Source organism: Lutzomyia longipalpis, chromosome 3 (genome assembly GCF_024334085.1).
Source record: "Lutzomyia longipalpis isolate SR_M1_2022 chromosome 3, ASM2433408v1".
In the NCBI taxonomy this organism is placed as follows: domain Eukaryota; kingdom Metazoa; phylum Arthropoda; class Insecta; order Diptera; family Psychodidae; genus Lutzomyia; species Lutzomyia longipalpis.
The window spans coordinates 4,533,989-4,547,691 of NC_074709.1; the positions used below are offsets into that span (position 1 = coordinate 4,533,989).

The 13,703-nt window shown below is 36.2% G+C and overlaps 6 protein-coding genes across 7 annotated transcripts in view; 3 read left to right on the forward strand and 3 right to left on the reverse strand.

Annotated features, from left to right (window-relative positions):
- LOC129791535 (hemocytin) overlaps window positions 1-9,541 on the reverse strand; it is a 30,701-nt gene extending 21,160 nt beyond the window's left edge. The window contains exon 1 of one of the 2 annotated variants that reach the window (XM_055829697.1): window positions 9,471-9,541. In XM_055829697.1, coding sequence (XP_055685672.1) covers window positions 9,471-9,529 — 59 coding nt within the window. In that variant the 5' untranslated portion in view covers window positions 9,530-9,541. Of the gene's footprint in view, window positions 1-8; window positions 94-9,470 lie in introns of those variants that run through there. The other variant, XM_055829698.1, reaches the window with a different exon arrangement.
- LOC129791538 (gustatory and pheromone receptor 33a) lies at window positions 43-2,130 on the forward strand. Its single transcript, XM_055829713.1, has 5 exons — window positions 43-368; window positions 463-706; window positions 778-906; window positions 1,201-1,648; window positions 1,714-2,130. The coding sequence occupies exons 1-5, from the start codon at window positions 77-79 to the stop codon at window positions 1,990-1,992; spliced, it is 1,392 nt and encodes a 463-aa protein (XP_055685688.1). The 5' UTR covers window positions 43-76; the 3' UTR covers window positions 1,993-2,130.
- Window positions 2,646-9,446, forward strand: LOC129791537 (CTP synthase). Its single transcript, XM_055829711.1, has 6 exons — window positions 2,646-2,904; window positions 3,148-3,318; window positions 3,394-3,566; window positions 6,682-7,564; window positions 8,592-8,912; window positions 8,980-9,446. Exons 1-6 carry the CDS (start codon window positions 2,709-2,711, stop codon window positions 9,207-9,209), a joined length of 1,974 nt encoding a protein of 657 aa, XP_055685686.1. The 5' UTR covers window positions 2,646-2,708; the 3' UTR covers window positions 9,210-9,446.
- On the reverse strand, window positions 9,361-10,557 carry LOC129791539 (SURF1-like protein). Its single transcript, XM_055829714.1, has 4 exons — window positions 10,366-10,557; window positions 10,187-10,308; window positions 9,934-10,128; window positions 9,361-9,871 (listed from the first exon to the last, which is right to left on the reverse strand). Exons 1-4 carry the CDS (start codon window positions 10,555-10,557, stop codon window positions 9,493-9,495), a joined length of 888 nt encoding a protein of 295 aa, XP_055685689.1. The 3' UTR covers window positions 9,361-9,492.
- Window positions 10,558-10,623: 66 nt separating this feature from the next.
- On the forward strand, window positions 10,624-11,352 carry LOC129791542 (NADH dehydrogenase [ubiquinone] 1 alpha subcomplex subunit 5). The gene is made up of 4 exons (XM_055829717.1): window positions 10,624-10,669; window positions 10,739-10,800; window positions 10,872-11,033; window positions 11,108-11,352. The coding sequence occupies exons 2-4, from the start codon at window positions 10,780-10,782 to the stop codon at window positions 11,294-11,296; spliced, it is 372 nt and encodes a 123-aa protein (XP_055685692.1). The 5' UTR covers window positions 10,624-10,669; window positions 10,739-10,779; the 3' UTR covers window positions 11,297-11,352.
- A 72-nt stretch (window positions 11,353-11,424) lies between these two features.
- Window positions 11,425-12,028, reverse strand: LOC129791541 (uncharacterized). The gene is made up of 2 exons (XM_055829716.1): window positions 11,611-12,028; window positions 11,425-11,512 (listed from the first exon to the last, which is right to left on the reverse strand). The coding sequence occupies exons 1-2, from the start codon at window positions 12,017-12,019 to the stop codon at window positions 11,472-11,474; spliced, it is 450 nt and encodes a 149-aa protein (XP_055685691.1). The 5' UTR covers window positions 12,020-12,028; the 3' UTR covers window positions 11,425-11,471.
- Window positions 12,029-13,703: the final 1,675 nt, after the last annotated feature.

The following is a 13,703-nucleotide window of genomic DNA, read 5'->3' on the forward strand; positions in this document are numbered from 1 at the left end:
TTTCTTACCTGGATGAATAGTAAAGCAGTTTATCGTGGTCAGTTACAGGGTGCAGTGCAGTGTTTTTGGGTGAAAAATGTTGTCCTTCTTTGCAAAATACCTCAAAAGTTTTTCATATCACAAATCCTTCGGGACTACGTACATTTTATCGGCACTTGTGGGACTCTTGCCGTACTCCATGGTCGACGTGAAGGATCAACCGGAAAAGAAATCACAAGAAAAGATTAAGACCATTTTCCAATTTTCCTTTCCTCTGTGCTTTATCACAATTCTCTGGGCTGCTGGTTACATCACAAACTACATTTGGGCCAATCAGGGTGTCCTGGCCATTCCAACCAGTCGCAATTATCCCATAATCAGCATTGTGGGTGAGTGGGAATGAAATTGATAAACCAAGGAAAAATTCCTCATTACGCTTGACCCACTGACCTATTTTCCCTATTTTTCTTCCCCACCCTCAAGGACATTTGATGCACATTTACTTGGGAATTTGCATCTTTATCACCAGCTTAATTTTTACTCCGTACAAAATTTATCGCTACAACATCTTGGCCATTCATCTCTTGTCGCTAGATCGGGAGCTCACCAGTATCTGTGGAAAGCCCATTGACTACCGCACTACTGTAGTCTTTCAGATCCTCTTCATCATCGGTGGAGGTCTTCTCGTGCTACTGGCCTTGATCTTTGACTATCTTGTCTTTATGGAGTGAGCAAAACTTCCTTTAAAATGGTCAAATTGAATATTTGATTTAAAAAAAAACATTTTATCCTTTACAGGATGTACGGAAATTACATGGCGATCATTTGCTTTGCTTATGTTTACCCGTATTTATGCTCCGGAGTGATTCATCTGCAATTTATTACGATTATTCACTCCACACTGCAACGTTTTAAAGCTATTAATGTGTAAGATATTTAATTTTGAATTAGAGAGAAATCAAAACTTCTAAAAGGATTTAAAAAATTATAATTTAATCGTAGAAAATAAAAAAAATTCGATATCCGCCATTTTCTACAAACAAAAAGGACGCTAAAAATACGTTAAGTCTCCGCCATCTTGGATGAAAGACTAACGTACTTGAAAGAACTAAAACTAAAACGCAAATAACGATTTTCCAAAAAACTAAATGAAACTCAATGATCTTTAAAAGAAAATAATGAAATATCAATCTTATTCTTCCATTTTCACTTCTTATTTAGATTCCTCCAACACATTGCCGACATCAACGTTCCTACTTCGAATGCAGCCCTGCAGTCAAAGCTCAAAAGTGCCCAGAAGGAAAAGCCCGAGAAGGAAATTCCATCAAATGAACTCCCTAAATCAAACACAAAACCAATTTTTGCCGGAGAGAATGCCCTTCCTGCAAATGCGCACACCCGTCTCAATGAGATCTTCATCCTCCACGATAAACTCTGTGACATCTCTGAAGCTATTAATGACGCCTTTTCACCACAGATTGTCTCAACAATCACCGCAGGCTTCATTATCAATATCTTTGGATTTTTTATTGAGACAAAGGTAGCGTTCTGGGCATGGGGGCAGAACGTGACGTTGATCTTAATTGCAACATCCTACGTATTCTGGGGTGCAATAAATGCTCTCATCATCTACATCATGCTAGCTTGCACAACAAACACCAGGGAAACCGTAAGACGCACTCTGACTCTCCTGGACAAGCAGTAAATGATCTCCTTTGAATACTTCTTTCACAGGCCAATGCAGCTGCTTTGGTTGTGCACAAGATCCTCCAGAATAAGCCAGCCTTCATGCTAAATGACGAAATCTACTACAATAAGATGAAAAGCTTCACCCTCCAGATCCTTCATCGAAAGAATACTTTTCATTTCAATGCTCTTGGACTCTTTCGGCTCGATTATACCTTCATCTTTTCAGCTGTTAGTGCTGCAACTAGCTACTTGATTGTTTTGTTGCAGTTTGATCTAACAGATTATCTCGTAGCTTTCGACACAATGCTTCAGGGGAGTTCTTAGATTTTCTCCAGTTGGCATTTTGATGTAATTTTTGCTGCTTAAGCACGTTTTGTGTGAATTTTAAATGGAGAATCTTCACATAAATTTGTTTTATTTTAAACTTAAATCAAAAATAAAGCGTTGAAGCGTACAAAATGGCGTCGAGAAAATGCTAAAAGAAAATGGCGCACAGAAAGCATTCAAAATGGAGAAAATGAGCGTTCAAAATGATAAATACGAAATGAAAAACTTTTTTTTTGAAAAACATTTAAAATAGCACAAATAAAACATTATGAATAACATTAGAAAACCGATGAAAATCATTCAAAATGGCGTAAAATGTGGAACACAAAGGATGCATTCAAAAAAGTTTACAGAAAACAATCAAAATAACACAAATAAATCATTCAAAAAGGCACAAAGAAACTATTCAAAATTATATAGCATATTGAATTCATTCAAAATGGTGCAAAAAGTATGCAAAAACAGAAAAAATGCGTTCAACATGGCGTAAGTAACGTTTTTTGCATCTACAGAAAACCGTTATCTTTCAACAATCTCTTTCAATTTTTGGCGCGATGATTTTATGGAACACTTAAAACCCTTCAACAACACTAAAACCATAAATCCCAATTAAATGAGAAACCATAAAAATCGTCGTCTTCATCCAATGTTCCTGCAACTTTGAAGCAGATACGGAGTGTGGTGATGGAAGTGACAAAGTATTTATTTAGGAAATGAGTAAAGTTGTGCAAACAGTGGCAAAAATGAAGTATATTTTAGTGACTGGGGGTGTAATAAGTGGCGTGGGGAAGGGTGTAATTGCCAGCTCCTTTGGGACATTGCTAAATTCCTGCGGAATCGACGTGACATCCATTAAAATTGATCCCTACATCAACATCGATGCTGGCACGTTCTCACCCTATGAGCACGGTAAGGAAATTTTGTGGAAAATTCCACTCCTTTAGGCATCCTCAGAGGATTCCTTGAGACTTGTACCGCAAATGGGGCTCTTTCCATGACCCTGAGAAACTGCGTTGTTGAAATATTTATGCGCATGTGAGGCTGAGCTGGCAAGGAAGCACGTGGTTTTGGCGCGTCTCACAATCTCATGTGCACGAGGTTAAATAACATGCGGGCTGTTTCACTTTGTTCTCTTTTCTTCCTGAATCCCAGGTGAAGTCTACGTGTTGGATGATGGTGGTGAGGTGGATTTGGATTTGGGGAACTACGAGAGATTCCTCGATGTTACCCTACATCGTGACAATAACATCACAACGGGGAAAATCTATCAGAATGTCATCCAAAAGGAGCGCAGAGGAGACTATCTCGGCAAAACAGTACAAGGTATCCCTGCAGCTCGTTGCTCCTCCCAATCATCCACATTCTCAGCTAATCTCATAATTCCTTCCTTTTTGGCAGTTGTACCCCACATCACGGATGCTATTCAGGAGTGGGTAGAGCGTGTGGCACAGCAACCTGTTAAGGGAACGGCCAAGCCTCAGGTGTGCATTGTGGAGCTCGGCGGGACAATTGGGGACATCGAAGGAATGGCCTTTGTCGAGGGTTTCCGGCAGTTTCAGTTTAAAGTCAAGGTGAGTGTTGAAATGCGCGATTTAAGTCTCCCCTCCAACACCTTCTGTGCGGCTTTTTTGCACAGAGCATTGGCATTTTGTGCTCTTTCATCGTGATCAGCTGTTTCTATTTGCATACATTTACAAATTAATCATTAATTAACTTTGAGTGGGGATACGGACGTTATTTTAATAGGAAAATTAATTCTTCACCTTTTCCCGCAGTCTGTTGGTTTTTTTTTTAATTGAAAAATATCGAAAAGTGGGGAAAAGGAAAGAATATGGAATTCTTATAAGGTTAAAAGGAAGTTACATATAAGGAATTATGGTTTCCCTGCTTACTATTTTGAGTAAAATGGAACCATAAAATTCAAGAAAGAATCATAGCTGAAAAACGTTCATAAATCAAGCATAAAATTCCCTGGCAAAATTAACTAGAGAAGAAAATTAAATAAGATTAAAGATTAAGATTGTCCCGAAATTCATTAGTATATTAATAGTTAAATTAAGTAAAAGGCCTAATATTTTTAATAATATTTCTGGACCATCTCCGGTAGGTATTATTTTTTTTTGGAAATAAAACTTATATTACCATAAAGAATTTTTGGTAAAATTATGAAGTCAATCCGAATTATACAAAATAGTTCGTCGCCTTGTAAAGATAAAAACTGTGATAAGATCATTATTTAAACTTCTTGAAAAATATAAAAGAACAAGCTTTGTAAAGATGTGAAGGATTTTTAAAGAGTTTGTTAGTTCGTTTTGGAAAAAAATTTTAAAAAATACAAATCCTCAAATAAATGAGAAGATAAACTATCAAAGCACAAATATAATCTCTCACTAGCCAAAAAAAAAATTGATAAAATAAAAGACAAGAAAAAGCCAAAAGAAGAATTCTTGAAGATAAAAATCTCTCTCTCACACATTAATTCGAATCTTACACCTATTTTGAAAAAAATGACCCCAATAAGACTTCTTTGAGTTTTTTGTGGAACACATTTTGCTGAATTCTTGAAACGGTATTTTTGAGATACATAATACATAAAAAAAAAGTCAGGTGATTTAGATGTTTTATGTAAGGAGAAAGTTGAATCATTAGGTTCAACAGAAAATAAAGAATGGTGAATCCCCCAAATAAATACGATTTATCTTATCAAAATAAAATAAGCTGAATTTCTTCAAGATCATTTTCTGTGAAAACATATTATTTTATTATTGAAATATTTTGAAAGAAAAAAAATAAACAATTCTATGAGTTTAATGGTGGATGGAGAACAAAAATATTGTCTAAAAAAACTATTGGTTAGACTAATTTCTTTAGTAACTTTTACGATTTTTTTGCATAATTTTGTATTTTTATCGAAAATTCTTTAAAGTTAATTTTCTGCTATTTTACTTAACCCTTTCACGACATTTTCTATTACTTTCCAAAATCGTACCATTTATGACCAGAAATTGTTATTCTTAATTTCCTTTTGCAAAGAAAGAAAGATTTTCCTTATTTTATTATGATTTTATGTTCAATCGATTTAATATCTTTTAGCATAAAATAAGCGCATAAAAAACTTTAGAAATGACCAAATTGCCCAAATTGACTAAATTATTATTAGAAATTCAATCTATGTAGTAGAAAATGTGACAAGCTTAAGTCAGGTTACGACCTAATAGTTCTTTAAGGATTAAAAAATTAATAACTGAAAAAAATTTAAATATCCCGAATGGGTTAAGTATGATAAAATATTCTTCATAATCTATAACATCTGATGATAGAGCTCAAAAATAAATAAGATTATTCGTAAACAAGTCTACAGGGAGCATAACTTTGCAAGAATTCAAATGTTTATTCTTTAAATTCCTTTTAAAAGAAATTAATTCAAAATTTGAGCAAAATATCTCTTCCTCACTGATTTTCTTTCATTATTTAGTAATTTTCATTCAAAATATTCTGGAAAAATTCCACATATGACGATTAAATGAATTATATTATGTACTTATGAACTATTTGATTTAAATCTTTTCGACAAAACGAATTTATTTTTATTTGATAAAAGAAAACTGATAAGAGACTTCTCTTTTTTATCATTCACAAATATATAAAAGAAGAGCATTATGATTCAATAAATTGAGTGATGTCCATTTTACATAGGAGCTAATATTGGACGTAATCTTTCTTTCTGTAGCCATCTGTAGCAGCAAAAGCATACAAAAATTTTCTACTTTTATTTACTTTTACCTTCCTTTTACCTTTTGTCGACAATGAATCACACTAAATCTGCATTCACAGAGTTTCTATGTTAATTTATTCAGAAAGAGTGTTATTATTTGTTTTAAAATGTCTTCCATTGAACTACCGGAAGGAGGAGAATTTTCCAGAATAAGGGCGTTTTCCGCCACTTCCTCTTGCATCACTTTTTTTTAAATTTTAACGATAAACATTTTAACAAATATTTTTTTAAATAACAACTAAAATAATTCGCAAAATTAGTAAATATTCTGGAAAATATTAAAGAAAACTCTACCATGAGGCCTGGGGCTGATCACTTTCGCGCGCGCAAATGAACTGACTTTTCACATCATACTTATCAATATGTCATGTGGGTGGCGTGACAATGACATTCAGGTGCAATTCTTTTGTCAATTAGGTGACAATTATGAAAAACTGCACGTAGGCAATTTTAAAGGAGTTTATTCATTTTGTGGCTCTCATGACATAATTCGAAGATACAAACTGGGCAAAGAAAATATTGTTGGGAGTTGAATGTTCCAAACAAAGCCTGAATGAAACTATTTTTTGTTGGATTAAATGGAAAATAATTGGAAAATATTTGCTCAAAAATGCATAAACCACGCCCCCATTGTATATTTTATTTTCTTTAAAAGAACGCGTATGCTTCAGTGCTTCAACTGATGATGACTTTTTACAATTCACAATACAAATAAAAGGTCGAATTGAAGCAAAGACGCATATGCTTTATGCACTTTAAAAGGGGAATTTTATGCAATATGGGCGTGGTTTATTGAATTTCAAGGAAAAAACAAACTATTCTTCAACGCTTCACAAGATTTTCCCTGCCCCGCTTGTATCTTCGAATGATGTCATGAGAGCCCCAAAATGAATATTTCCTCACCCTTGCAGCGTGAGAACTTCTGCTGCGCTCACGTCTCCTTGGTGCCAATGCCCAAAGCCACGGGTGAAGCAAAGACTAAACCAACACAGGCAAGTGTCCGGGAACTTCGTGGACTGGGACTGAGTCCCGATCTAATTGTATGTCGTTCAGAGAAACCAATTGGAAAGGAAGTGAAGGAGAAAATTAGTAATTTCTGTCACGTAGCCACAGAGCAAGTAATTTGCATCCATGATCTATCCTCAATCTACCATGTGCCATTGCTAATGGAAGAGCACGGTGTTGTGGACTTTCTGGCTGAGAGACTCCAGCTCACCATTCCCAATCCCCGACCTAGTAGCCTAATGAAACGCTGGCGAGATCTAGCTCATCGTGTTGATACAATTCACAACACCGTTGACATTGCACTCGTTGGGAAGTACACAAAACTCGAGGATGCATATGCTTCGGTGTCAAAGGCCCTACAACATGCTGCAATTGCATCGGGGTACAAACTAAATCTCAAATTCATCGACGCTAGCCATTTGGAGAAGCAAACTGAGTCAGATGAACCAGCAAAGTATCATGACGCATGGAAGGAGTTGGTTTCAAGTGAGGGTGTCATTGTTCCAGGAGGTTTTGGGTCACGCGGCATTGAGGGGAAGATTAATGCGTGTGAATGGTGTAGGAAGAAGGATAAACCAATTTTGGGCATTTGCCTTGGGTTGCAAGCGATGGTGATTGAATTTGCGCGGAATGTACTGAATTTGAAAGATGCCAATTCAACGGAAGTTGATCCAAACACAAAGAATCCTCTTGTTATTGACATGCCAGAGCATCATCCTGGGGATATGGGTGGGACAATGCGGCTGGGCAAGAGGACAACACTCTTCAAGGAAGGAGAAAGTATTATCAGTGAGTAGAGATTTTTTTTATCAAATCTTTAAAACCTAATTTCCTCGTGAATTTGATGAGAAATAAATTTTAAAAATTATTAAGCTTCTTTAAGGCATAAAGCATATGTTTTACAGGGTAAATTGAAGTGCCAAGTTTAGTTTTGTATTTTGTTTATTAATCTTGTTGAATTAGGGTAGCCTGGTAGAGCATATGAGAGCTATGAACAAAATAAGCATATGCTTCATGAGTGTTTTTTTTATTTTTTCTTTAAACCTTACAAAGCTAATTTTTCGTGGATTTGTTGAAAAAAATTCTTAAGTATTTACCAAAGTCTGACCGTTTGATTTAATGTACATATGTAAAGCATATGCTTCATGAGTGTTTTTTCTTTAAACCTTACAAGGCTAATTTTTCGTAGATTTGTTGAAAAAATTCCTTAAGGATTCATCAAAGTCTGGCCGTTTGGTTTGATGTATCTAAAGCATATGCTTCATGAGTGTTTTTTCAAGTTTTTTCTTTTAACCTTACAAGTCTATTTTTTCGTGGATTTGTTGAAAAAATTCCTTAAGGATTTACCAAAGACTGACCGTTTGGTTTATTGTCTCTGAAGCATATGCTTCATGAGAGTTTTTTCTTTAAACCTTACAAGGCTAATTTTTCGTGGATTTGTTGAAAAAATTCCTTAAGGATTTACCAAAGTCTGGCCGTCTGATTTAATGTCTCTGAAGCATATGCTTCAGGCGGCAAATCAAAGTGCCATGTTGATTTAATTTTTTGGTAATTTGTGTTGTTAACTAGCTTGACAGATGATATGAAGGGCTAAAACCACAAGAAGCATATGCTTCATAGCTGTTTTTAAGCTCTTTTTCAAGCAAACCGGTCCCAATTTTTCCAAGCTAATTTTAAAGATAAAAGAGAATTTTTATTTTAAGCTGAAAAAATTACTTAAAACATTAATATTACCTACAAATAAAAGTGAATAGTCTCCTTTTCTTCTTGAATAAAATAAAATCAAACCTTGCTTTTTGGGCGAATGCCTTTACAGAGAAACTCTATAGGAATCCTAAAAGTGTGAGTGAGAGGCACAGGCATAGGTATGAAGTAAATCCGGCTTATGTGAAGGATCTAGAGGACAATGGACTGAAATTTGTTGGCTATGATGCCGATAAGGAGCGCATGGAAATTATGGAATACCCCAAACATCCGTACTACGTAGCAACGCAATTTCATCCGGAATACCTCTCTCGACCCTTAAAGCCCTCTCCGCCCTTCCTTGGACTCGTTCTGGCTGCAAAGAATCGCCTAACGCACTACATGGATCTCGGATGCCCCCTAACTGGGCGTTCTAGTGATGAAAGTAGTGGAGGTTAGAAGAGTTTTTTCTTGATTTTTGGAGAGTTTTTGATTAATTTGTTTGATTTTTTTTTGGACAGATGAATGTGAGATTCAGAAGGGAATGAAGATCTACAACGGGCACATGGAGGAGTCGGAAAAGAAACCCCTAACCAATGGACCTGTACCCAATGGAACCCTTCCAGAAGAACCTCTTCCAAATGAATCCCTTCCCAATGGAACCCTCCCCAATGGACACCTTCCAAATGGGCGCCCAAGACGAAACAGCGATAGTTCTGATGACTATCAAGTCTGTAGGAAGATGTTTTAAGCTACAAGCCTATATGGAGCTTTATAAGAAAAGTTTTTAAAAATGTTCTCAAATGTTAATTTTATCCGAAAGGACTTTTTTGACGTTTAAAGTGGAAAAAATAGATTAATTTCTTTTAAGGATAATACTTCTCTATTACAATGCATTTAAAGAAGATAAAATCATCTCTATTTTCTCAACTCTGTATAACTATAATCAATGAAATAATCACACAATAAAATCATAGAGAGAAAATTACGTGAAAATTCGTCAAATTCTTACCCGAATCTCAGCTGGAGGATGATTAAAAAGGTCTCCGGATGAAGATATTTCTGTACCATGTAAATGCCGTAGCTGCTGATAAACTAAACCACGTTATGATGTAGGAGAGATGCTCATTGCGCACGGTTACCCTTGTCTGACCCCCGATGGGGCCTCCGGGAACTGATGAAGTGTCCGTGGCGTCAACAAAGTACGGGCCAGCGCCCGTTAATGCGCACATTTTGGGCAAATTGCGATAGAGGAAGTGGTCACCTTTGCTTTCAGGACTAAATTGTGGGCGTGCCTCACCCAGGCGGACAATTCCAACAAGCTCCACATGCCCACTGATCTGCCCTTCCGGACGGGATGTGGGGTTTTGCCGGTTTTTCGGTACCCAGCCGCGATTTACGAGGATTATTTCACTGCAAAAGGATTCTTTTTGATTTAAAACGCTTCTGCGGGATTTGAATCAGTTCCAACTTACTCTCTCCCATCGAGCTTCAGTGGGGTAACAACGAGATATCCCGTTGTGGTGCCTTGCTTTGAAAACACCCCAGAACGACTTGTTCCATCTCCGTGCTGAATGAGACTCCTGGGACCCATGTAGATCTCACGATCGTGCAGGAAATGCCCGCGAATGATCACAGGGCGATATTCGAGATCTTCCAAATCCTCTAAACTACAATAAAAGTGATCAATTAACAAGGAAATTTCAAGAAAAATTGATAATTTAATACTTTTCCGGAAGTTCCAGAGGATTCTGTGTTGTCTTCCTCTCTAAATCCTTTATTAAATTCTCCTTCCACGCCTTTCGTTTAACTTGCCAACAGCCCAGAGCAAAAGTTGTTGCTGGAACTGACTAAACACAGGATAAAATGCAAGATTTGTGATTTAAATTAATAATCCTAGGATTTACCAATAAAAACCACTGCCATGGAGTTATTTTGCGTCCTTTCCGTTCAATATTCTGACCGGTAAAGCCTCTCTGTTGATTGATTCTCCACTTTAGGGGCTCTTTTGGACTCCCAAGGAATCCCCTGATGTTTCCTGAACATCCATTTGGCAATGAACTTCTTACAAAACACGAAAAAATCCTTATTTTCTGCATTTTCACCGCGAATTCAATGAAAACTTTGCAAAACACCGAAATCAGCTGGTAACGGCTGCGTAACAATTATTTATTGATGCTTGATACGCAGCCCACTGCAGCCGAAATTCTGGTTTGTTTTTCTTCCTTATTTTTTTTTGACTTTTTCGCATAAAAGAAAATAATAATTTGTGTTTTTCAGATACAGTGTGTTGAGAAAATTGCCCCAGGAAGTTTTCCAGGATGTCAGGAGCCCTAAAGAGAGTAAGTTTTTAGGGAAAAATCAAAGAAAAATAGGAGAGAATGAACATAACCTCAAAAATTATGTAATCCAGACGACAGGACTCACAGGTCTGGCCGTGGCAGCGAATCCCCATCACACCCTGGGGGCGCTCTATGGGAAAATTCTCAGGGCACTGCAGAAGATGCCAGAGGATGCAGCTTATAGGAAATATACGGAGAAAATTGTAACAGAACGAGCAAAGATTGTTTCAACTGTAAGTCCGGAAGTCTGTTTTCTGACCAATTTTTCAAGGATCTAATATGATTTGTGTTGAAAATTCCTCTGCAGACAGCTGATGTGAAGTCTATTGAGAACAAAATTGGATGTGGGCAGGTGGAAGAGTTGATTATTCAGGCAGAAAATGAACTAACTCTGGCCAGGAAGATGCTGGGCTGGAAACCATGGGAACCTCTTGCTACACAGGCTCCTGCAACACAGTGGGATTGGCCCCCAGCACAAATTAAGCAAGGCCAGTAAATCCATTATATATAGAGAGATGAATCCTTGAATAAATTATTAGATTTTTCGCGAGAGAGAGAAATTCTTATCAATCCCCCCGGAAAAGTTCAAGAGATTATCATCATTATATACAGGAAGACACAGAATTTGCGTCCCACATTTTATTGTTTTAAAAAATGAAAAATTCCCAACACTACAAGAACCATAGTTTGAGTTTCACGGAGAAATTCGGATCTGTGAAGGGATGAGAGAAAGGAGGGAATTTTAATCACAAAAACAGCCCCTTCAGAAATTATGATGGAATTTCAGGGTAGCTCCGTATCTGGCATTACCAGTGGGATTCCCGTGTACCCCAAAGTGACGATTGTACGTCGCAGAAGCATCCAGACGCGTTGAGGCATCGTCATTCTTCCACAGATTCGACAAAACTTCCGCCGAAACATCCGTCCCAACATTCTCCTCATGCTCAGCAGACAGGATTAAGTCAAATTGCCTCTTCTGCCTGTTCCTTGTGCGCTTCCTCTCATCCCGGAAGCGATTCTTGTGATACTCAACATGCTGATTCTTCTCATGATCACCAATTGCATTGAGGGAGAGTCCTTCCGGACGACGATGTTCCGGACTTAGGTGAGATTTTCCAAGGGGCTCAACAGATTCGAGGGAATTCTCCACGGGATGCCCCTCAGGCTGTGGCAGGAGCGCACAGATGATGAAGAAAACAAACACAGCACTCTTCGACATGATTTTCAATGCAAATTTCATCAATAACTGATTTTATTTTTGAGTTATTTGGCGCGAATGAGATTCTCAGGCTCTCTCTTCTCTCTCTCTGCTTTTCTCTCTTTGATTGATAACAAATTGGATTGCGCGTAGTACTTTGCCCCATTCATAAACAGGGAGCGGGGTATTAGGAAGAACATCTTATTCCATCTCAGGAAGAATCTCAAAAAAATAGGGTAAGAGTGCCTAATTATGGGATTATCATTCAGAATCTTTCAATTTATTTGTTTATTTGATAAAAAATTAAAATTAAAGGAGTTTGGTTCTCCTGGAACAATAAGTAAATAAAATATTTATTTTACGAATAGAGAAATTGTTTTTTTTTTTATCAAAATGGCGGACATTTTCACGTATTTTTTTGCATTCTGTAATACAAGTTTGCAATAAAGAAATTCTTAGTGAATAAAACTTTAATTTTAAGCTTGAAAAATGTGAGAATTAGAGACTTCCTGTTGGAAATTTTCGGTAGAAAATAAAATTTTTAAAATTTTAAAATTCAAGATGGCTGTCATTAGTCATTTTTTAAATATTTCAAATTCCCCCAAATCTAGACATTCGAAATTCAAGAAAATTGTTAAAATGATAGAAACCTTTTTATCATTAGCTCATGATTTAATTAACTCTCTACGGTGATTGTAACCTCAATCTTTGACCCTGATCTTTTCTCAAAAAATAAATGTTTTGCCGGTTTTGCCAAGTTTTCTTTTGACAAATGAAAATATAGTCAGAGGATTAAATAATAATTTAATTTTCTCCTGAAACAATTAGTAAATAAAAGAATTATTTTACGATTATTCAAATGGGTTTTTTTTCAAAATGGCGGATATTTTGAGGTCATATTTTTGTATTCTGCAGTACAAGTTTGCAAAAAAAAAACATTTAGTGAATAAAATCTTAATTTTTTAGTTTGAAAAATGTGAGAATTAGAGAATTCCTGTTGGAAATTATCCGCTTAAATTTTAATTTTGACATTTTCAAAATCCAAGATGGCCTCTTTGACTCTCCTTTTAGATAGAGATCTAAAATGTTATAATATTGTAGAATTAAGGGACTTTTTTTATCGAAAGCTTGTCTTTTAATCCATTTCTATCGGCTCATAAGTTGAAAATCAACCGGAATGAAATTTTCAAGAAACTTAACCAAAGAAATGTAGAAAATCTTGATGTTCGAGCATGAATTTTTAGGTTTTGTGGTATATTGAAATTAACTTTTTTTCAAAATTGCTCAATAAACAAAAGAGAATTAATCTGATTCAAGCAAACTTAATTTTTAAGTTTTCTTTGAATATGATTCCCATAAATTTTCATCAAAATCGGTTCACTCAATTTTGCTCTATAAATGAAAATGTGAGGCAATGTCGCTTTAAAAATAGAAATAACGGGCGGAATTCACTACTCAGTCGGACTTAAAAACTTAAGTCGGTTTTAAAATCGGTCTTAAGGTTTTAAGTCAGTTTTCTTCGGTCTGACTAAAAATTTGTAGGGGAGAGCGGGGCTAATAAAGTCACTTAAGGGTTTGGAAAAGGCCTAAAATTTCATATTTCCTAGCTAGAGAGAACAAAATGATCTGAGAAGGACTTGTAGAGTAAGAAATATCCTAAAGAATTGAGCTATACATTTCGCTTTATCTGTTTGGGAAATATGAT